At 40.2% G+C, this 22,700-nt stretch overlaps 1 protein-coding gene and 9 non-coding genes across 10 annotated transcripts in view; 5 read left to right on the top strand and 5 right to left on the bottom strand.

The window, feature by feature from the left end:
* The window catches only part of LOC110382257 (dynein axonemal heavy chain 10), a 67,289-nt gene that overhangs the window by 17,478 nt on the left and 27,111 nt on the right, over nucleotides 1-22,700 (bottom strand). Inside the window, exons 51-72 of the mRNA XM_064038266.1 lie at nucleotides 22,417-22,515; nucleotides 21,649-21,772; nucleotides 20,868-21,052; nucleotides 20,545-20,637; nucleotides 19,038-19,190; nucleotides 15,390-15,545; nucleotides 12,585-12,755; nucleotides 11,790-11,978; nucleotides 11,175-11,307; nucleotides 10,512-10,612; nucleotides 10,140-10,265; nucleotides 9,605-9,782; nucleotides 9,133-9,263; nucleotides 8,559-8,701; nucleotides 4,996-5,088; nucleotides 4,649-4,751; nucleotides 4,074-4,271; nucleotides 3,199-3,343; nucleotides 2,637-2,854; nucleotides 2,019-2,224; nucleotides 979-1,224; nucleotides 103-375 (exon numbers count right to left, since the gene is read on the bottom strand). Coding sequence (XP_063894336.1) covers nucleotides 103-375; nucleotides 979-1,224; nucleotides 2,019-2,224; nucleotides 2,637-2,854; nucleotides 3,199-3,343; nucleotides 4,074-4,271; nucleotides 4,649-4,751; nucleotides 4,996-5,088; nucleotides 8,559-8,701; nucleotides 9,133-9,263; nucleotides 9,605-9,782; nucleotides 10,140-10,265; nucleotides 10,512-10,612; nucleotides 11,175-11,307; nucleotides 11,790-11,978; nucleotides 12,585-12,755; nucleotides 15,390-15,545; nucleotides 19,038-19,190; nucleotides 20,545-20,637; nucleotides 20,868-21,052; nucleotides 21,649-21,772; nucleotides 22,417-22,515 — 3,464 coding nt within the window. The remainder of the gene's footprint in view (nucleotides 1-102; nucleotides 376-978; nucleotides 1,225-2,018; nucleotides 2,225-2,636; nucleotides 2,855-3,198; nucleotides 3,344-4,073; nucleotides 4,272-4,648; nucleotides 4,752-4,995; nucleotides 5,089-8,558; nucleotides 8,702-9,132; nucleotides 9,264-9,604; nucleotides 9,783-10,139; nucleotides 10,266-10,511; nucleotides 10,613-11,174; nucleotides 11,308-11,789; nucleotides 11,979-12,584; nucleotides 12,756-15,389; nucleotides 15,546-19,037; nucleotides 19,191-20,544; nucleotides 20,638-20,867; nucleotides 21,053-21,648; nucleotides 21,773-22,416; nucleotides 22,516-22,700) is intronic.
* On the top strand, nucleotides 12,416-12,488 carry Trnaa-agc (transfer RNA alanine (anticodon AGC)). The gene has a single exon. It is a non-coding gene; the product is annotated as a tRNA-Ala (tRNA).
* On the top strand, nucleotides 15,180-15,252 carry Trnaa-agc (transfer RNA alanine (anticodon AGC)). Its single transcript has one exon. It is a non-coding gene; the product is annotated as a tRNA-Ala (tRNA).
* On the bottom strand, nucleotides 15,889-15,961 carry Trnaa-agc (transfer RNA alanine (anticodon AGC)). Its single transcript has one exon. It is a non-coding gene; the product is annotated as a tRNA-Ala (tRNA).
* Nucleotides 16,718-16,790, top strand: Trnaa-agc (transfer RNA alanine (anticodon AGC)). Its single transcript has one exon. It is a non-coding gene; the product is annotated as a tRNA-Ala (tRNA).
* Nucleotides 17,201-17,273, top strand: Trnaa-agc (transfer RNA alanine (anticodon AGC)). Its single transcript has one exon. It is a non-coding gene; the product is annotated as a tRNA-Ala (tRNA).
* On the bottom strand, nucleotides 19,674-19,746 carry Trnaa-agc (transfer RNA alanine (anticodon AGC)). The gene has a single exon. It is a non-coding gene; the product is annotated as a tRNA-Ala (tRNA).
* On the bottom strand, nucleotides 20,369-20,487 carry LOC126055582 (5S ribosomal RNA). The gene has a single exon (XR_007511542.1). It is a non-coding gene; the product is annotated as a 5S ribosomal RNA (ribosomal RNA).
* Nucleotides 21,255-21,373, top strand: LOC135117916 (5S ribosomal RNA). The gene has a single exon (XR_010277241.1). It is a non-coding gene; the product is annotated as a 5S ribosomal RNA (ribosomal RNA).
* Trnaa-agc (transfer RNA alanine (anticodon AGC)) lies at nucleotides 22,003-22,075 on the bottom strand. Its single transcript has one exon. It is a non-coding gene; the product is annotated as a tRNA-Ala (tRNA).

Below are 22,700 nucleotides of genomic sequence, written 5' to 3' on the forward strand. Positions count from 1 at the left end.
AGTTTTACATGCTCTGCATTAGTTCCAGTTACTTTTATTTTATCGACAAAAAATATAAAAATGAGATAATATTATTATCTACCACATTAACAAACTACTCACCCACTAATCTCAACCTCATTAGTCAAATTCTTCTCAATCGTGAAAGGCGTGGTCAAGGGTATGCCTCTCTCCAACACATCGCCCAACCAGTCCTCATATATCATGGTCTGTCTGAACGAGAACGAGAAAGGTCCCGCGTAGCTCAAGAACGATGCTGAGAGAAGACAGTTGCCTATCAAACGTGATTGTTCCACGTATAAAGCTGCTAAATCTTCAGTCCAGCGTTTCTGTTCGCTGGATAAGCCAGACATGAGCTTGTCGGCGGCGATTAATCTAGAAAAGAAGATATTGTCATAATTACATATGAAAGTTATTGGTTTGGGCAAAAGAGCACTAGTTTTTCAGTGTCCAATCTCTCGTGTCCCATAGCAAACATAAACACTAGCAGCCTTACTACAAATACTTAAACATCTGTTGAACACTTGTCTTAAAAAAGTGTGGCTGCAAAACGGACCTTATTTCAACGTCATAATTTGTTTTTTTTTTTATAAGTTTTCAACAGACGTTTAAAAGTTTTTGTGGTATGACGGCTGTAGTCTACAAGTTTGATTCAAAAGCTTTCCACTATCAGGACCACCCCAATGTGGATCCAGATTTTTAATCAGGAATACTACACAAAAACATCGAACTTCACCAATTTGCCCACCCGTAGCTCCTGAAACCATCATCATCATCATCATCATCTCAGCCATAGGACGTCCACTGCTGAACATAGGCCTCCCCCTTAGATCTCCACAGATACCTGTTGGAGGCGACCTGCATCCAGCGTCTTCCGGCGACCTTTATAAGGTCGTCTGTTCACCTTGTTAGTGGACGTCCTACGCTGCGCTTACTAGTCCCTGAAACTATAAGTATAGAGAATCTTTAAAGGCATACCTCCTCATCATAATATCAGTTTCCTCTTGCAACTCCTGTCTCCTTAGCATAGCCGTTTCATATTTATTATTGAGGCCATCTAAGGTTTTTTGCAGTCGATCTATCTCCCTGTTTAGCGAAGCTAAGTAGTTACAAGCTTCAGTATACTCCTTCTCGAGAGCTTCCACTTTGTCCTTCTTAGGCTTGACTTCTCTGTATACGGCGCAGTAACCGAGCACAGCTATCACGAATTTAAGAAGACCGTATCTGCGAAAGGGGAGTAAATAAATAAAATCTTTGCTTAGAACAATAATTCAGTATGCATGGAAGAAAAAAATAAGCGATTTAATTTTGTGACACGTGATAGGCCGCGTTTCCACTGACGCGGAGCTGGGCGGAGAGGAGCTTAGCGGTGCACAAATTGACCAATGACTATGCTTGGAATCTCCGCTCCGCTTCAATGGAAACAGTACGAGCGGGGTGGAGCAGAGCTGAGCGAATATTCATACATCGAGGCGGTGCAGTGCGGAGGACAGCGAGCATTTCGGTGCAGAGCGGAGGACAGCGGGGCGGTACGGAGCGGTGCGGAGCGGGGCGGTGCGTGACTTGCGTGCAGTGTGTCAGTTGTCTTCGTTACGTCACTAGGTGCATTCAAAATCTTCATCGCTCCTCTCCGCCCAGCTGCGCTCCTCTCCGCCCCTCTCCACCCAGCTCCGCTTCAGTGGAAACACTGACCACTTTTCACCGCTCTTCTCCGCTCCTCTCCGCCCAGCTCCGCGTCAGTGGAAACGCGGCCATAGTAGTAAGATCCATCTATCTACCGTAGCGGGCACTATGGGTATTTACTTGTGACGTCACTTATCTCTTCTTTTACATATTGCAGGTACTCTTACATACTGCCGCACGTACTTCCTCATATACTCACCTTATGTACTCCCCCTATCTATGTCGACTAGAGACAAACACCTGGTACATTTCTTCTAAATATAAAGTAGTTGCTGCATTGTTTTCAGTTGTTATATCCAAAACCATACAAAAACAACATTCTCTATTCAACTCACCCAGCTTTACTAATCTGTTGCATAGTATCCAACTTCTTGCTCTTCTTCATGTGAGCTTTCACAGCTTTGACCTGATTCTGCGTGATGAGGTCACAGTTCATCTCCTGAAGGTTTCGCAAGAAGTTGGGGTCGGCCATCATGCCTTTAGCACCCTTCCAGCTGATGTCCTTCACGCCGCGGATTATGGCCACGCATTCGCAAACGGTCTGGGGATGGCCAAAATTACAAAAGTTACCTATATTTCTTATATATCACTTTGATGTTGATGTGTGATGTATACTATGTTGGCAAAAATTGCTCTAGGTGGCGGAAAAGGGAAATGACTAAGTTTATTTTGCATTAAGATGACGAAATAAAGATATTCGCATATAGAAAATGCTTTCTTGGTGGAAAGTGAAATATTGCCAGATTTGAGAAAATTGTAGCAAATTGAAAAGCGGTCAATTTCTACGAGGGTTTAGTTTAAAAGCTGAATATATTCCTGTTTCAAAATTTCTTCTGTCTCAAAGATAAATAAACCGACACATATTCTGTCTAACCCAATTAAATATCTAATCCAGTGAACCTTTAACTAACAACGAATCCACAAATCCTGATCATCATCAACAGCCCACATACCTGTACAGCTTCAGGTGGGGTCGCAAAAGACCTGATCTCAGTGATATCATTCTTCTCCAAGTCTGCGAGAGCAAGCCTAGCAGCTTCCAAAGCTGGTAAAGCCTCGGAAAGAGCTTCTTCAGCCTCCGCCTTCTCTTCGGAGATGACTGCACTCTGTTCTGTGATCTCCGCTGATTTGACTGAAGCTACAGTTTGTTTTGCTGTTGCTGCGTTTGTGGCTGTTTGGGGAAAATTTGTTAAGTAGGTTATATCGTTCTTCAAATACCATATTTAATTTGAATGACATGTTGCCGGAATGACAATGACCTTTATGATGTAACTTGGAGATGGAGCCAGCGTATTGTTGAGATTACTTTCAACTAAGATTAAACCATATTAAGGCTGAAGAGTTCATATTTTTTCATTATAACCCGATCTTTGCAAGAATTACTGGGCCGGTTTAAAAATCTTGCAGTGTCGGTTAGCCCGTTTGTCAAGGCAGGCTTATATAGGCTTTATCTATAGATACGTGAAGTAGCTTCCATGGGATGCAAGTGAAACTGCTGGCAGAAGCTTTACGTACCCTTAGAGATCTCTTTGAGCAGTGTCTCGCACTCTTTAGTTTGTTCAGCGACGATGACTTTCTGCACCGCTAGTTTAGCATTCAGGTCGGCTAGCTGAACGTTGGCCTCCTCAATCTTGGCGAGACCGCCAATCAAGCGCTCGCACTAATAATATACAGATGATTTTATGTTAATCAGGGAAAATATATTGGTTTTCTATTCGATAAATAACCTCCGATTTATCATCATAACTATTCATCACATAGACCTACCACAAATAAATTGGTGAGACTAAATGGTAAACTGAGGACCAGGCCTTATGGCATATCCCACATGTCCTGTAGCCATTTTTATACGTGCCATTCCGAATGCAATTTGATGAAACTTTGTAGTATTATAGTATATACAGGAATGAATTTTATCCAGTGCGCAAACTTTGTCAACTTGTAGTTAAATAAGTTTTATAGATACGTATATTTTTATTTTGTCGTGTTTTAGTACAAAAAAGAAAAGTTATTGATAGCGAAAGATGTTTATTTTGTAACCGATTGTATGGTCACAGTCGTCATAGTAGGCACGGCGGCAACGCGAAACCGGTTTACTGACGCGAGCGTTGCTCCAAGCGCGTAAAAATAGTTGGTATCCATATTTTGCTGATTTTAGGGCGGACAAAAGAATGAAAAAAAATGTTTTACTGATGATGCAGATACGTTCTGTTAATGATTCTAGACCTCCAGTATTTTTTGTGCACTGCTTAAAATTCATTCCTGTATATCAAAATAACATAACATGGGCTACTTTTTCCAGGTGCGGGAAACGGGTGAAACCGCTTCTACTGGTATACAGATATTGATTAAGCCAAGGTGCAAAAACATCAAAACCAACGATAACATACCTGAGCCACAATAAAAGCATCCTTCTCTTTCAGCAGCGACAGGTAATTCGTCAAGAAGTCCATGTAATGTTTCGGGGTAACATAGTTGTTCCTGCGCAGACGCAGCAGGAAGTCTATGGAGTATTGCGCGACGGACAAGTGTACGTGGACAACGTGTTCTACGATGATCGGTCGGAACTCTTCGGGAATTTTCGCCACCTAGAGTTTAAAGGGCTTGTTGATATAAATTCAACCTTATTGAATGCATCTTAAAGTTTAATTTTGATTTTTTCTGTGTTCATGTAACTAAACCTCCCAACTATGTTGAGTTCGGCTTCCAGTCTGACCGGAGTCAACTGAGTAACAGTGTTTTACAAGAAGCGACTGCCTATCTGACCCCTCAACCCAGTTACCCGGGCAACCCAATTCCCCTCGGTTAGACTGGTATCAGACTTACTGACTTCTGACTACTCGTAACGTTTGTCAAGGATGTTCAATGACAGCCAGGACCTTATTGCATACAGTATAAAGTTCAAATTTGAATTAATTTATGCGCAACTAGGTGTAGGTAAGGAGTGATTGTGTTTTATACATACGTCAGCTAGGAAAACATTAGCGACGGCCAATAGAGCTTGTTTGGGCCACGGGAACTGCCAGTCTATTGTAGTATTGTTCACCAGGCCAGGGAAACTTCGACATCTAGAAACATAAGTTTCAAGTTATAGATAAACGAAAACTGAAACCAGACATTGACCTATTAATGATAAATGTTCTTTTTTTCACGCAAAAGTCAATGAAACTTAACAGTTAGGTAAATAGTTTATAGGTATATGAGAACAACATATAAGTTACTTGTTATCCATATACAGTAAGGAGTTCTCAAGGAACGAGGGTGAAAATGTGGACGGAAGCTAGTAATTATTATTAAATGGTCGAATGTTACCTGTTCCTCAATATATCGCCACTAGGAGACATAGACAACACCACGTGAAGATTTTCAGCACATCTTGTGCAGAAGAAATTCCACACGGCATCCCTATGAAAAGAAAATTTCGTAGTCATAGTCTAATCTTATACCAAGATGTTTTTTTCTTTCTGATATTATTATTGATTACTTTTCTACAGATTTATTATATGTATATGTCGGAGACTGTCAATAGTACGGACACTAAACGTCACGCAAGCGCGCCCTCTGGTGGCGTTTCCGGTGAAACAACATTTTGGCGCGCTTGGCAGAGTAGTGGTGGTCGGCGTGGCGTCCGCGGAGCTCAGTCTTGGTCGAGTCGTCGTGCTGCGCACATCTCGATACTGCCTTTCGTTACGTGTAGTGTACCTAGTGTTATTGCCTAGTGTTGTAGTACTGTTGTAGATCCATATTGTAAAGTGTGTAAAGTGTCTTTTGAAATTAAAGTGTAAAGGTTCTTCTAACCTAACAGACAGACATGTGTTGCTGGGGAGTTTGTTCCGCCACTTCTTCTCCCCAAGCCAAAACACATAGGAAGTGGCGAAGGGCGGGCGTTTTGGGGGCTGTCTTTTGTTCTGACTAATTTGAATAAACGTTTGACTTTTGAGTTCGTTTGAATTTTGAGTTTCTTTAGTTATCTCTTTGCTTGATTACCCTAACTGGTGTCGGACGATAGTGCCATTCCTGATGTTCGCCTCCGACATCAGAAGTGGGATGTAATCCGAATGCCCACATGTGTTAAGGATTGCCATGCCATTGTTCAAAAAGTGAAAAAGTGATGTGCTCGTTCGGAGTGATGTGTGGCGGCCGATGGTTGATTAGTTTCGAGAGAATTCGCCACGTGAAGACAAACTTTCTGGATTTCTGAGTGCACGGTTTCAACAATGACGGTGGTTATTGTGCAATCTGGCGACAAAATTACTGCGGAGCATCCCAGCTGCCAGGAGCCTGACGTGTCATCGTGAGGTCGGAGTGTTGGTGCTCGTGTATCTACGTGGCTTCACGTCCGCGAAAGCCTTGCTGTACTGCGCATCGTCATGCGCGTTGAGGTGTTGAGTGGAAACCCGGTGAGACCGATCCATTTTTGCTTTATTTTGAGGTTATTTGTCTTACGACATTTATAAACTTGAGAGACGGTTTCAGTCTCGTTGATTGCGCTACCACTGCGCTTATTAATTGGTGGAATCGTAGATAATCAGAAATCTAGGTTCACAGGTTTGATCCTAGAGTTGAAAATTATTAGTTACCTGATCTCATCAATATCCTAAAGTTAGAATATTTCAGTTTTTGCGTCATTTGATTGAATTGTGCATCAGACTATAGATTTTTGGTAAAGTGTTACGTTCACCTACTCTGTAATTTCGTTGCGCTAAGTTGTACCAATGATAGAGACCAGGGTGACTTGGAAAAGACCCGTTGGCCTGTGTGATGGCATCGGGGTGACCAAGAAGAGACCTGTGTAAAGTCTGCGGTACTGTTTTTATTGTGTTAAGCTGTAACTATGATGGGTATCGGGGTGACCTGGAAGAGACTCGTTGGCCTGTGTGACGGCATCGGGGTGACCAGGAAGAGACCCGTATACATCTGTGGTACAGTTGGTGTCATGTCACTATTGTTGTGGTTGTGGTCCCTAGGAGGCCAGGATGGGCTGAGAGCTCGGCTAAGGGACACGACGGTTTTGTGAAGCCTATCGAGTAGAAGGCGTTGATGTGAATGACAACCGTAGCTGTAATGATTTTGTAATTTACAAGTTCAGTCTGACTAGCAATTCGATCTTTCTTTGATTTCGTGCTTAGAATTTAATGTAACTAGTTTCTTCATTTAAATGGTGATTGCTATTCTTAAAACCCATAACATGTGTTTAGGTCTTACCATCGAGAAGGTTTGTTGCTGACCCATATGTTGTCAATATTTGATGCTTAAGCACTTTCCATTTCTGACTTAACAGATAACATCTAAGGTGAACCGAGCCTGAAGAACAGGACGAGGTCTACTAGTCAAGCGGCGGGCGAGCTGCGCTGCAGTTGCTGTTTGGAGCGTCATCCTCCCCCAGATTTGTCGTGGAGGCCGTATGAGTTGCGGCAGGCCAGGACATCGCATGTCATCGCACAAGGTGAAAGCATTCTATTGCATTGAAAATGTTTAGATTGATCAGACAAACTTGACAATAACTGGCCTGTGTGGCAGCTAGGAGCCTGTGTGGCAGCTAGGAGCCTGTGTGGCAGCTAGGAGCCTGTGTGGCAGCTAGGAGCCTGTGTGGCAGCTAGGAGCCTGTGTGGCAGCTAGGAGCCTGTGTGGCAGCTAGGAGCCTGTGTGGCAGCTAGGAGCCTGTGTGGCAGCTAGGAGCCTGTGTGGCAGTTAGGAGCCTGTGTGGCAGCTAGTAGCCTGTGTGGCAGTTGGTAGCCTGTGTGGCAGTTGGTAGCCTGTGTGGCAGTTGGTAGCCTGTGTGGCAGTTGGTAGCCTGTGTGGCAGTTGGTAGCCTGTGTGGCAGTTGGTAGCCTGTGTGGCAGTTGGTAGCCTGTGTGGCATTCAAGTGTGAGCGATATTAATAAGCCTGTGTGGCGTAATTATGACCCTATGTGGTTCTGTGGTTCAGATGGATCTGTGTGACTTTTGTTCAGTGTGCTACATAGTGGTCAGGAGTGGCCGAGGTTGTACTGTGCATACTGTGCTGTGTTTGTGTTGTTGCAGATTAACCCACGAGGACGTGGGTCTACGCAGGATGGCCGTGTCGGAGACTGTCAATAGTACGGACACTAAACGTCACGCAAGCGCGCCCTCTGGTGGCGTTTCCGGTGAAACAACATTTTGGCGCGCTTGGCAGAGTAGTGGTGGTCGGCGTGGCGTCCGCGGAGCTCAGTCTTGGTCGAGTCGTCGTGCTGCGCACATCTCGATACTGCCTTTCGTTACGTGTAGTGTACCTAGTGTTATTGCCTAGTGTTGTAGTACTGTTGTAGATCCATATTGTAAAGTGTGTAAAGTGTCTTTTGAAATTAAAGTGTAAAGGTTCTTCTAACCTAACAGACAGACATGTGTTGCTGGGGAGTTTGTTCCGCCACTTCTTCTCCCCAAGCCAAAACACATAGGAAGTGGCGAAGGGCGGGCGTTTTGGGGGCTGTCTTTTGTTCTGACTAATTTGAATAAACGTTTGACTTTTGAGTTCGTTTGAATTTTGAGTTTCTTTAGTTATCTCTTTGCTTGATTACCCTAACTGGTGTCGGACGATAGTGCCATTCCTGATGTTCGCCTCCGACATATAGATATTCTAAATTCTAAAGGCCTCGAAACTATTGGACAGATTTGAAACATTCTTTCACCTATGGTAAGCTACACTATCCGCGGTAGATAAAAGCTATATTTTGTCTGGATACGGGAAATTCTCCCGGGAAGAAACCGCAAGAAACAGCCAGCATTACATAAATAATATATTAACTACTTCTTATTGTTTCATACTATTGTTATCCGTCATTGACACGGTAATTTCTGAGGAACAATAACAACCGTGACATCATAACATAAACAAGTTCACAGTATATACTAACTTGCCCATCCCATATCCGGCCTCAGTGCTGTCACCGCGCACCGCGTTGATGATCGCGTCTTTCTCATCGTCGCAGAACAGAGCCGGGATCATGCCGATCATCAGGATGTTGTTGATGAACTCTAGGAAACCTTCTTCCAGGATCTAAAGATGTAAAGATAGGCGTGTGTGACTTACTTCATGTGATTATAACTAACATCATATTAGAGTGAAATCATTAGAAATCCAATTTTTATTTAAAAAAAAATGTTGTACTCCTAGGAAGGAAACTCTCCCCTAAAAAGATGCATTTATCGCGCTTACAAGAATTCCCTCTAAGACGACGATATATTATGGTCTGTGAAATTGTATATCCGAAAGATTCAAAAGACAGTATTTTCTCTGCTCCAAGCTTTTTCAGACAACGCTTGGGAGAGCTGTTGAAAGTGCTTTCATAGAATATACATGAAAAAATGATTCTTGATACTTGTAGACTCATCATCATCTCTCGAGCCTTTTCCCAACCATGTTGTAGCTATTTGTATGGATACTTGTACACTATAATTTTATATAACTATGTAGCATCTAATGCTTACCTGTGCAGCAGTGAACAAGAAGACAGTCTTCTTGTTATCAACCCCCAGCGAGTTGTAGAGCCTCTTCATGTCGTCTTTGAACGTATTCTCGGTGTAATTGCGCGTCACCACGATCTCAAAGATGTCGCAACCTGCAAGATAGCAATAGTGCACATGAGTGTGTAAATAGTATTCTAAGCTAAGTAATCCATAAATATGAATGGTGTATGCACACCTATCGGAATCAGTTGGCGGGTACCGCGGCGAAGAAATCTAATTTATAAGTATTAATATGAAATCGTATGAAAGCTCGGACGGCGATTTGGTAACTCTGGAAGAATCACAGAAATTATAGAACTTCGATATTTTAATATTTTTAGATCTTCACCACAGGCAATTCTCAAAGATGTGCGTTTCCCATAAGGTTAGCTGATAAACACCATGTATTGATTGAGATTTTTTCTCAAGAATGATGTTTAAATCTATGACAAACCTGCAGCAAAAGACGCGAGGCGACAGATAGACTTCTTCCCGGAGCCGCCGACGCCGATGATGAGCGCGTTGCCGCGGTCCATGCGCAGGATTCGGTGAGTACGAGTCAAGTGTTCTAGGCAGTCCTCGAATAGTACTACTGACATCTTGCCCACACGGTCGTTGTAGTCGTCCAGGATCTTTGGAAAAATAAGTTTTACTTGACGAATTGTGTCGGTGGCGAAAATTTAGCAAGATATTGGGGGTCTGTGACATCACATTTCCCTATGTATTTGTACCTAAAAGTAACGTACACCAAAAATTCAAACGTGTTGTATTTTCGCTGTTATTTATTTCAGAACGAAAAAAAATACTTTAAGGTTATTTAAAAGAAGGACTATTTTGTTATTTACCATGCCTATTCTGTATCAATAATCATACAGGCGAGCACGGAACAAACAAACATGATTGACATTTGCCTATGGATTTGTTTATATGGACATTGCAAGGATGTCGAACTCTATACAGTAGGTACTACGTCGGTCAAACGTTCTTACCTCTTGGAACAGAAAATACACAGCTTCATAATCCAGCAAGTCTTCATAGTATCGGATTTCCTCTTCGTCTAACGCGTTCCGATAGTCCCCAAATAGTAGCGGGTCGCGGAAGACGTACTCTTCCAACTGCACATAATATACATAGGATAATTTTAGTATTTGGTTTTTTTTGTGGTTTAGAGGTTTATGTTGCTTCAAGTTGTGTAAATAAATAAATAGGAGTACGTCTGTTGCATCACTAAGAGAAGGAACTTCCTTCAGATATCAGATATTAAATGCAGAATTTCGAATTGAAGCAGCTAGCTAGTTCAAATGGGGCATATCGCGTAAAAGGGTTTAAAATGTTCCACAAGTAAAAACACAAGTATTTACCGTGTATTCATGTTCAGGTTCAACTTCCTCCTCCTCTTCAACTGCTTCCACTGCAACTGCCGCCTCTGGTTCTGGCTTTTGTTCAGGTATCATACCGAACTCTAGAAGACAACGACAAATGAATGAGAAGAAAATGAAAGAGACGTTTTTATCGAACCATATGGTGGAACCGAGGGTGTTTGGCCAAAATTGCTACCAAGTGTAATGTAAAAACCGGCCAAGTGCGAGTCGGACTCGCACCATTTAAAAAAATCACGTTTGTTGTATGGGAAAAATATTTATTTAATTCTAGTTTTCAGTATTTGTTGTTATAGCGGCAACAAAAATACATCATCTGTGCAAATTTCAGCTCTCTAACTATCACGGTTCTTGAGATACAGCTTGGTAACAGATGCACGGACGGACAGAGGAGCGAAAACAATAGGGTCCCGTTTTACCTTTTGGGTACCTAAAAAATTGTCACAAGAACAAATTATTGAAAACAAATCGAAAACAAAAATCTCCAAATTGCATCTTCTAAGTATATAGTATTATTATCACATACGCTCACGAGCGCAAATTATTTAAAAAGAAAAACGATAGGAAATGGACTCAAAATTGATACTATTCAAGCGGATCAAGAGCACACATAAAAAGTGCTACGTAGATAGAATATATCCATACCGTCAACTTCTTGTTCCTCCTCGCCTTTCTCCTCTTCCTCGGGTATGACGATCTCTTCCAGGACTACGGGCTCTTCCTCCGGGAAGTACTTTATCACGTGCTCGTGAATATGACCGCGCATTAGGTCGTTGTCCTATTGTAAATAAACACCGAGGTTAGTCATTAATTTTTGAAAATAGTCCGTTTTTTTTATTTCAAGATTCTCGTTGCCAATAAGAGCACAAAACAACATCATTATCCAGACTCCTTTACTTAGCTGTCTTTTTCTTACTTACCATTAAATACATTCATAGTTTATCGAAATTTTATTCAGGCCCCGCAACTACAATAACTCCCATGTATAATAGTTTTTTTCCTAAATCTTTCTATGTATTCTCGAATAGTTTCAAGAGCATTCACTATGAATCAGTGGTATAGTTCTCGCCAAACTTTCATCGTCACTGATCATTGACGTGATCGCTGCGTCGAAACCAATTTTAGGTTTGGTAGGAGTGGCAAAGATACGGGATGGTATGGCCACATGCTCTGAAGTTAGTTACGAACTGCCATTGAGTTTTGGGAGTTCACAATTTACTTACAGATCCCGCAGGTTGAATATTTGGTGGAACTACTCACTTGCACACTGATGAGTCTATCACAGATGACGCGGGTGAACTCGTTGCGCCAACATCGCACGACGCAGCGCTTCTCGCTGAAGTAGTTCGGGTGAGTGAGGCACATGCCGGCCGCGATGCGGGACAGATCCCGCAGGTTGAATATGTAGTGGAACTTCGCTGGCGTTGGCGGTAGGTCTACTATTATTATCTGGTAAAGAAAAGATAGTGGTTAATATTGAGGAATAGTTATCACATTATGACGATAGCTGAAAGTTTCGAAGTCGTAGTTGGTAGATCCCGGCTGTCAATATCTTTGCCAGTCGTCATGGGGCATACTCAGAAGCCACAGGTCTAATAACCTGTCTTGTTAAGCGGTGCAAAGTTGAAAAAGGCTAAGCCAATGATGAGTCGTCACCCTCATCGTCCATTTTTATTGTCAAACTTAGCTATCCCTAGGTCCATTTCTTTTACAAAGGTTATAATGAGAACATCGTCAAGTTTCTTTCGAGTTAAAATTAAATTATTAATGCCTGGAGCTATACTTAAACAAGAGCCTGTACGTGACATTTAGAGTAAAAGTTAATCAACATTATACCGGTTTGATAGTCGACTAAAGTATAGGCATATAAAGTGACAGTACATATCGGGGGCGTAGCTCAGATGGTAGAGCGCTCGCTTAGCATGCGAGAGGTACCGGGATCGATACCCGGCGCCTCCAAATATATTTTTTACTCATCACTGAAACACTAGAAACATCCTTTATTTTTTCTGTAAATTAAGCTGCCTAGTCTCTTTAAACGGTTTGTTTTCCTACCTTATATAAATCCAAGGTCATCTGCACGATTTTATCGACGATATTCTGTATCTCTTCGGGGAATATTTCGAAGTGCCCCCTAAGGATCGACACGTAGATGTGACGTAGCGTGTTCTCTGACGGGAACTGAAGATTGTATACCGAGAACATTGATATGAAGCGAGGATCCACCTGTTATGGAATATGTGATGATATTAGTGAACGTTCTTTGTCATTCTGTTACGGCGCACATTTGTGTACGAGCTTCGTCGTTCCTCGGAGTTTCACCTGCTTCCCAAAGGAACTAAATACCACCCCCGGATAAAAAGTAGCCCCTGATCCTGCTCAGACCTGTCTAATGTCTAAGACTTAATATGTATCAAATTGTATCTAAATGGGTTCAATACTAAGAAGTGGCATCCAATAGGCAGCCAGCCTTTCAGAACTTATGCATATGTTATGGACCATGTGATTAATTCGGGCATTATTTATAATGCCCGAGCATTATGCATAATGTCTAGCTTTATTGGGCCAAGTGATTAATAACTATCTTAACTTCATTATTTATCACATTGTACGGGCATTATTATATTGCTACATGATAGTTGGGCAATTTGATAATAAAGCTATATTTTATGCGGTGCGAGGGTGGCAGTTGTTCTAATAAATAAATCCTGTTACTTGCTACATATTTTATGATTATTGTTTTATATTATATGTTCTATTTTAATGGAAAATTACAAGTCTAGCCACAAAATTATTAATTGGGCAATTGTCATCTGATTTACTTACTCGGCCTCGTTTTTTAAACGGTTTTATTTAGCTCACCCCGTTTGTTTTATTATTTATTCATTCTTGGGTCAAATTTAGTAATTCAAATTTCACCCTCTTCCTGTCAACCGATTAATCTGAAATTTTGTATACACCTTTAATTCCGATGACAATACAATATAGTAATATCAATAACATTGAAAATCCAATATGGCCGCCGGCACAAAATGGCGGATAACGTAGATTTTATCAATCCCATCAATATGGGTATCAAATGAAAGGGCTCAACAAGCAGAATACAATATACTATAAAAAAATGAAATCCAAGATGGCGGCCGCTACAAAATGGCGGATAACGTAGGTTTTATCAATCCCATCAATAGGGGTATCAAATGAAAGTTCTCAACCAGTAGAATACAATGTACTATATAAAATTAAAATCCAAGATGGCGGCCTCTACAAAATGGAGGATAACAATTTTTTATCAATTCCACCAATATGGGTATCAAATGAAAGGGCTTCACAAGTAGAAAACTGTCAGTAGGTAACTCCAGCGGGGCCCAATAGGGCCAAGGCCTGCCTGGGCTGCGAGATTGTTAGAAAGAGTTACCGCGGCCCTGGTACATAAAAGGCCTACGACGGAACAAAACGGTTTTTAGTCAAGAGTCTGGCACTCCCTCACCGCTGCTGACCCACAGCAGGAGAGGTCATGTGATGATTTTTGGGGTCGTTAAAAAAAAAATATCTGGAAGGGCTATGTATTGAGGAATTACATTGTAATAAATTGTCAGGTAAGAGACCGTGTAATAATGATGCACTAAATGAATTAAATAGAATAAGGAATATTCGGTAGGCATTTTCATTAAATACTAAAAACTAGAAAATAAAAAATCGGTAAAAAAACTTTTAAGTTAAACGGTTTTATCTTATGTGCACTGAAAACTAGAAAATAAAAAAATAGTTACTTACCTGTCAACCTACGTAAGTGGTCCCGGTCATATTAGACTAAAATAAAAACGTGGGGCCCTCTGAAATCCTACCTATGGCAAAGCATATCTTTATACTTTGGTAGATCATGAGCTCGGCGTTCGCTGGTGAAGCCGCTACGGCTGATTATTATTGATTGTCAAAATCTCCAGTTACGATTATAGTAAGTCGATGCAATCCACACCTATTATACCTCTAGAAGAAAGTACTACAGCAATAGTTAATGGGTCCCACGTTTTATTTTAGTCTAATATGACCGGGACCACTTACGTAGGTTGACAGGTAAGTAACTATTTTTTTATTTTCTAGTTTTTTTATCTCATTTTTCTTGGCTCGTTTTTTTTATGGTCGAATTTAATTTGGATTCAAAACATTGTATTAAAAATTGAACTTAGTGACGAAAACGAATGGCTGCAAAACCGACTCCACGTAGTCTTGTCTGCCCTACCCCTAGAGTGCAATTCAAAACCGCGTAGGCGCGGAGGGGCGAGGCGGCCTGCGAGGTGAGGCGCAGGTAGTTGAAACGCTCGCCGCCGCGGCTGAGGCTGGCCGGCGGAGCCGGCCAGCAAGCCGAAGCTGCGGTGGTGAGCGTGAAAACCATCTGCGACGATAAGCTCGCATGGGACCGCCGGAGCCCCGCAGCACCGGAGCCGTGACAGAAGCGATGCTTCATTGGTCCATAACACATATATTTCACTCCCTAAGTAAGGAGTGCATAATTGTTAAACATATCACCAAGAGCCTATTGATACGTATTGTACGTGACATTTTGTAATTTACGCTTTTACTGTACATTGAGTTGTTATATGTATAGCAATATTGTTATATGTATGGCAATATACAGTAACAAAACACAGCGGGGGCGTAGCTCAGATGGTAGAGCGCTCGCTTAGCATGCGAGAGGTACCGGGATCGATACCCGGCGCCTCCAAACCAATATTTTTACTTCCAATCGTCACAAGATCAGTGTCAGTATATATAAAGCACATCAACCATATTTTTTTTTGTAAATCAGTCTATTTACGTTTCTCAGGCACCTAAGTTTTTTAATCATTATGGTAAACTTACATCATTCCTCCCTCCACCAGCCTTGCCCATAGCGGCGAGAAAACCGATATCCTTAACGTTCTTCCAGTTGAGATCCTTGCCACGGTCGTAGAAACCTTTCCTTTCGAACAACAGCTTTAGTAGGGCTATGGGCTGCTGGGTGCCGTATGTGTCCACCTGTGAATATAAGATAGGTTGAGGAACCAAATATGTATATATAGCATAAGCATACATCGTATTAATATTATAAATGCGAAAGTTTGTAATGTTCATATGTGGGTATGTAGGTATGTTTGTTACTCTTTCACGCAAAATGTACTGCATGAATTTTGATGAAACATGGCAATAGTATAGTTTATGTATCAAAATATTATACAAGGTACTTTTTATCCATGTGCAGGCAGAAGTTCCTTCGGGACGCATAAAAAGTGCATAGTAAATGATGAATAAATGTTAACTGCAGGGGACAGCTTCCCATTACTTATTAGCGATTAGAGGAAAACATTATAAAAAGTACATTTGGAGGCGCCGGGTATCGATCCCGGTACCTCTCGCATGCTAAGCGAGCGCTCTACCATCTGAGCTACGCCCCCGATATGTACTGTGAATAAATAAAGCAATGCAATGCGTAATGTCGTGTGTAATCAGAGCACTTTCACTGGCTGACGAAATGACCTTAATCAATGCTTAGTAGGCAATACACTTAAATAACTCTTTATTTGATCTACCTATAAACTTGTAAGCCATGACCTACGACAATGCTGATATAAATCACCAAATTCGTGGCTTAGGGGACATGATTTTCTTTCTGTCTTGTCGCTCTTTCCTAACACTTACGAATACCTAGTCCATATGGCGGGTTTTACGGTGCGGGCGTAGTGCCGCAGTGGCATCTTTCATAAAAAATTATATACTATACTACAAGAAATGTTGGCGGCTTCTCATTAGTGATGCCCGAAACAATGTATGAAGGGGTGATGAGCTGCTGTTGCTGCAGATAGCGTTGTGGCCGCAACTAATTTCTACACCGCAGAGAGGTGTTCTTACGCATAGTTTTCTGACTTTATCTTACAGTTTACAAAATTCGGAACTGCTGGATTCGGAGCCTGGACTTTATCTTACGGGAAAAGTAAATAAGATCCAAGTTTGAACGAGATCACGCCATAGAAAACACTTTGCCTTACAAAATATGAACAGCTCCAACTGTAGGCAAACTTGTAGAAGTGTGTGGCATGACAGCCTGAGGCAAACCTCACGTACGTGAGCACATACCACTGTTGAGCAATTTCTGCTGACTGTACGTACCAATAGTTTTATACAAAGATTAAATTATTAACCTAATGCATATCGGGGGCGTAGCTCAGATGGTAGAGCGCTCGCTTAGCATGCGAGAGGTACCGGGATCGATACCCGGCGCCTCCATAATATGTTTTTTGCATACAAAAGAGGTCTCTCCAGGTGAAATTAGAGTTTAAGCATACCATATAGTTTCTCTAAAGATGAGCGTAACTGCACGTCTGATCAATATAAATACAAGTTTTCTTATGAAGAGGCAAGTCGTACTGCCCCTAAAAGCAGCTCTTTTAACAGATCATCCACCTCCTCCTAGTATTAACAAAAACGGAATTTTACTTTTTCAGACTAAACGTTTCATATGAGGCTATTGTGTATAAGTTCTATTTTGTTACCCAAAAACAATATGTAAAGAAAGTCCTTCCAAGTCCAATGCAGTTTGACTGGTTTTATATAAAAAAACCTTGTAGTATAGTTTCGTCATCAACCGAGTGCAATAAGTGAGTATTATGTTGTACTTTATAGAATTACAACATACAGGGGGCGTAGCTCAGATGGTAGAGCGCTCGCTTAGCATGCGAGAGGTACCGGGATCGATACCCGGCGCCTCCAAATTTCCTTTTTACACGCTTTTTATTAGCTTCACCTGTATGTTTGTATGTTTGTAGGTTTGTATGTTTGTTTGTAACCGACTTCTTTGGGCGCGATTTTGACCCACTTTAAATGGCCAGATTTCGTTCAAACTTTGTAGATTTATTGAGGACCGATGACAATACACTAATTTGATAAAATTATTCCATTTTTAACCGACTTCTCAAAAAGGAGGAGGTTCTCAATTCGGCCGGTATGTTTTTTTTCTATGTATGTACATCGATTACTCCGAGGTTTATAGACCGATTTACGTGATTCTTTTTTTGTTCGACGCGGAATTGCTGCCAGTTGGTCCCATAGTCATCAGGTCAGGATCTGATGATGGAAACCCTGAGAAATCGAGGGCAACCTTCGAAAGTTGTAGGCATACATAGCGTAAAAACTTGATACTCAGGTGTATGCCTAAAAACACTATTCGACAGTGAAGGTTTGGAGTTGACCTGATGCTGGAGACCAGAGAGGGTCGAGGGAACTCGACAACAGAATGTGTAAAGTACCTCGTATTTGGGCTCATATTATTTGTATTGACGAGACCTTTGCAACAGTGAAGGTTTGGAGTTGACCTGATGCTGGAGACCAGAGAAGGTCGAGGGAACTCGATAACAGAATGTGTAAAGTACCTCGTGTTTGGGCTCATATTATTTGTATTGACGAGACCCTTGCAACAGGGAAGGTTTGGATTTGACCTGATGATGGAGATCAGAGAAGGTCGAGGGAACTCGACAACTGACATGTGAAATACCTCGTATTTGGGCTTATATTCTTTGTATTGATGAGAACTTTCCACTAATATGGATAGTGACCACTATTCGTATCACAAAAAGCTGTAAATAAATTTTCAATTTGCAAAATATGTTTTTTGTTAATTTAAATATAATTTTCATCTATAGTCGATAAGGTAAGAAAATTAATTTAAATTTTCTAGAATTTTTCTCTACAGTCGATAAGGCAGGACTCGATGTTAATTTTGTAGGTGTCGTTTTTTATTAATTATAATTATATACTAACAAGGCTATAATACTAAAAATAGTTGCCAAAATAAGGCGAAAATTTTTTTTCGGTCGTTATGCACTCTCTGATGCTTCGCATCATGAGTCGTGCAATAGTTTAAAATTAAAAAGCTATTATAAATAATCCAAACTAAAAAGTAGAAAATAAATAATAGTTTAAAAAAAACTAAAAAACACGCTTTTTATAGAAAACCGAACTAAAAAATACAAAATAAATTTTAATGAATTTCAATTAAGAAAATAGTGTTAAAAATTTCAATGAATATAAATTAATAATATAATAAAAAAAGCGTGGGGTGCTTTTTAAGATATTATCGAAATGAAAATCACTCTACTCATATCTGTCAATAAAATATTTATAACTATTGACACCATGCACCCCACGCTTTTTTTATTATATTATTAATTTATATTCATTGAAATTTTTAACACTATTTTTACATTATTTTGCCCTAATTGCAAATAGTTGCAGAAATGCAGGCCACTGCTGTTAAAGGATCTACAAGCTTTCGCCCGCCTTTTCAGTCGTGTCCCGATGGCACTATTTCCCGCACATGGATTATATGATTTTTATATTAAGCTATGTATATTTTATATAGCTATATTATTGCCAAGTTCTATAAAATACCATCCAGTAGCTTTCGCATGAAAGAGTTATTTTATAAACATACCTTCATTCTACCATGCAGTTCACTATTATTCTGTCCATACTCACAATAGGCATGTTCATATCATCGATGAAGACCAGCATCTTCTTGCCCACTGGTGGACCGAAGGTGTCCTTAGTCCTCTTCTCGACGACAGACTCCAAGTTGCGCTGTACGTCCATTGAAGATGTTCGCGATGAGAAGTTCATTTGTTGAACTATCTGTGAATTTAAGATTTATGAGTACTATTGCTCTGATTCTGATAATATACCGGTCTTCATTTTATAATATACCAGTTGATTCCCACGATTTTACCAACGTGCGCCACTTCTTCCCGTACTCAGAAAAATAGTAGCCGACAACTTTTCTTGAAAAAAAAAATTCTAATTGGTTCAGAAGATCCTGGGATAATGCAAATACACTCTTCAGCTATCGTATCGATACTACTTTTATAATTAAAAATTTCCATCGCTACTGTGTTACTCCATTTTCATCATTATCCGTTCAGCCTTTTTTTTAATAAAACGAAGCAAACGAAATTAATACCAAATAACATTTTTTTAAACAATTTAATTATAAATAAGTATTTAATTTTTTAACCAATTTGGCCATTTTATGAGGGACTTAAAATGTCATTGAATCTGCCTATACTATTTTTCTTTTTAGTCGTGAAGTATTATTTAATCAATCCACAAAAAGAAATTTGGAGGCGCCGGGTATCGATCCCGGTACCTCTCGCATGCTAAGCGAGCGCTCTACCATCTGAGCTACGCCCCCGATATGAAAGTAGATCGAAATAGCCGTTCGGTTCGGCGAGTGATAGTGACGTATCTTAGGACCAGTTTAATTTCGAAATAGTGCTTCCGAGTGTGTGACACGGTTTTAAATAGCTGGGTGAGCTCGAAATATTAACAAGGTGAATGAAATTAAAGTAGCAGTCTCTTGCACTAATATTGAAGAGAGCTGCTAAACGAACGGAGGTAATTATTTATTGAAATATGCTTAAAAATAAAAAGTGAACTAAAACATAAATTAAATGACAGTATGCTCCTAATTTGTGTTTTTTTTTTAATATTTCAATTTACATAACCATCTGTTATAATTCTTGTATAGCTACCGTGAAGCACTTGATTGTTTTTAATATATCATGCATATTATATGTTTGCTCGGATTTACGTTACAAAAGTATGTACACTGGTTGTGACGTCTGTTAAGGAAATAACTCAAATAAGGTCAGTATAACAATATTATGTTTGGATGATATTCTTATATAGGACATAAATATACTGGAATCTGAAGCAGCGCAAGTTCCCTTTGAACTAAAAAAAAATGGCAAAAATAGTTGCGCTAATCTTGAGCAATGTTACAAATTAAAAAAGAACTTATAAAAAATAACAAAAGCCAACGTCACGCGGTGTTCCCAGGCGGTCACCCATCCAAGTACTGACCGCGCCCGATGTTGCTTAACTTCGGTGATCGGACGAGAACCGGTGTATTCAACGTGGTATGGACGTTGGCGAAATTTTGGCTGTAATTGATAGCCACTATCTTCATAATTTACAATAATAGACTTACATATCTATCTGCAGGTAATCCCCGAAGATAGTTGGTGATTATAGCAGTTTTCGATGTTCCAGTTTCACCGACCAGTAGCACCGGCCGTTCAACCTATTGATAATAATTGAGATAAGAAACATAATCTCAATAATATGGATTTTAATGATTAGATGACAAGAACAAGTTACCTAATAACGAAATAGGAGAAATACGGTGTTCTAAAATATTTTTTTAACAACATATTTACATGCAAATTGCTATTGCGCTTGCGAAACTTTTCTCGTCTTCCGCTCTAAGAAGCTAATTGTCTGATCATGCTTACGTAGTTAGTCAGTACTTACGCTCTCCATGATCTTAATAAGCCAGGTAAGCCGCAGCGTGTCGACAGTAGGTACTAATATTGCCGGGAATTTCTTCTCACGGTCGTGTATGTACTCCGGGACGAGCCACTCCCAGGCTTCCCAGGTCTTGGTGGTTAGTTCTAGGCAGTAGTCGTAGAGGGATGCGAAGCCCATTGGGAAGTGCTCTGTAGGGGTGACATTTTGAAAAGTTTTAATAAATATTTTGATAAAATATGTTTATCGAACATTTAAGAATATATTTGTGAAATAAATACATGGGAAAATAAAAATATGAATAGAACACGCATTTTTATTGGCATAATCAATCCCTTCCATTTGTAATTTATGGAATCCTACAAATTGTACTGATTTTATGGACAAGATATCGCCAACGTCCATACCACGTTGAATACACCGGTTCTCGTCCGATCACCGAAGTTAAGCAACATCGGGCGCGGTCAGTACTTGGATGGGTGACCGCCTGGGAACACCGCGTGACGTTGGCTTTTTGTTACTTTCACTCGCTTTTTTTCAAATTGTGCAAGATCAATATACATTGCGCAAAATTTGCGCAACTATTTTTAACCTATTTTTTAGTTCAAAGGGAACTTGCGCTAGTTCAGATCCTAGGATTTTTATATCCTTTATAAGAATATCATCCAACGTTACAGGCGGTGTACTTTTGTGACGTAAATCCGAGCAAACATGATTATTTTCATATGTATTTCAACTTCCAAAATCTAGCTACAATAATACTCCAAATACTTATTAATTAACGTACTTGTAGTAGCTTTTTTCTCTATCGTATCTTCAACAAGCATCATTGGACATGCTTTCTTGATGTACACGTCGAAATCGAATCGGCCGTCATCTATAATGGCCGCCCCGAGGCTGTTGTACATCGACTGAAACAAACGAATTGCTAATCTAAAGAGTTCTTATCGGAATGTCGTGGCACATCACTATATATTAAAAAATATATAATGTTTGGGATGCTCTCTAGTTCTTAATATGATGAAAGAAAGCAGTAATTAAAACTATGTGTATATAGGTAAATACTCAATTGTAGGTACATCCGATTATAACTGTAACATATTGCAAAGTTCAAGTTTTACATATCTAAAAAAACATCGATTGGAGGCGCCGGGTATCGATCCCGGTACCTCTCGCATGCTAAGCGAGCGCTCTACCATCTGAGCTACGCCCCCGACATTTTTTGTATCAAAATTAGTTGCCATAAATAAATGAAAGTGAATGTAAAAAAAAAACATTTATTTAGAGCACGTAACATTGATACGACGTTACCTTGAAAGTCTTAAGTAATAAAACATATGGTTTCAATTATCTGATAAATAGATTTCTCTAGTGCGGGTGTCACGTTAGCGGTAAAATTATAAATAGAGGATTTTGACCTGGCAATTTTTTTTATTACTATTAATTTGAATGAGAATAAGATTTACTAATTAGTTATTTCTTAATTAGCTATTTACTGCTTTCGAAAAACTATCTGCGCTCTCGGATATAAAAGCCCCAGATAGTCTACACTTACCACCATGAAAACGCATTCGACAACAGTCCTGTCAATTTCTTCGTTAGCATCCTCTCTGTTCGGCAGCAAGCCGCTGATCATGTAGCATAGTTGTACCACCTATTACCAATAACAGATTAACGCCATAAATAAGAAAACATCAGACTCAAGAGTTTGGTAAAGGCCATTTGGGAGAAGGTGGAAGGATCTAAAAATGTATGACGTCTTTAAAATATGTAGATCGATGATGCATCGACCGCAATTACAGAAGTAGCGATAAAATCGTCGTGTATATCTGCAATTTT

This window comes from Helicoverpa armigera, chromosome 15, assembly GCF_030705265.1.
Source record: "Helicoverpa armigera isolate CAAS_96S chromosome 15, ASM3070526v1, whole genome shotgun sequence".
Lineage (NCBI taxonomy): Eukaryota > Metazoa > Arthropoda > Insecta > Lepidoptera > Noctuidae > Helicoverpa > Helicoverpa armigera.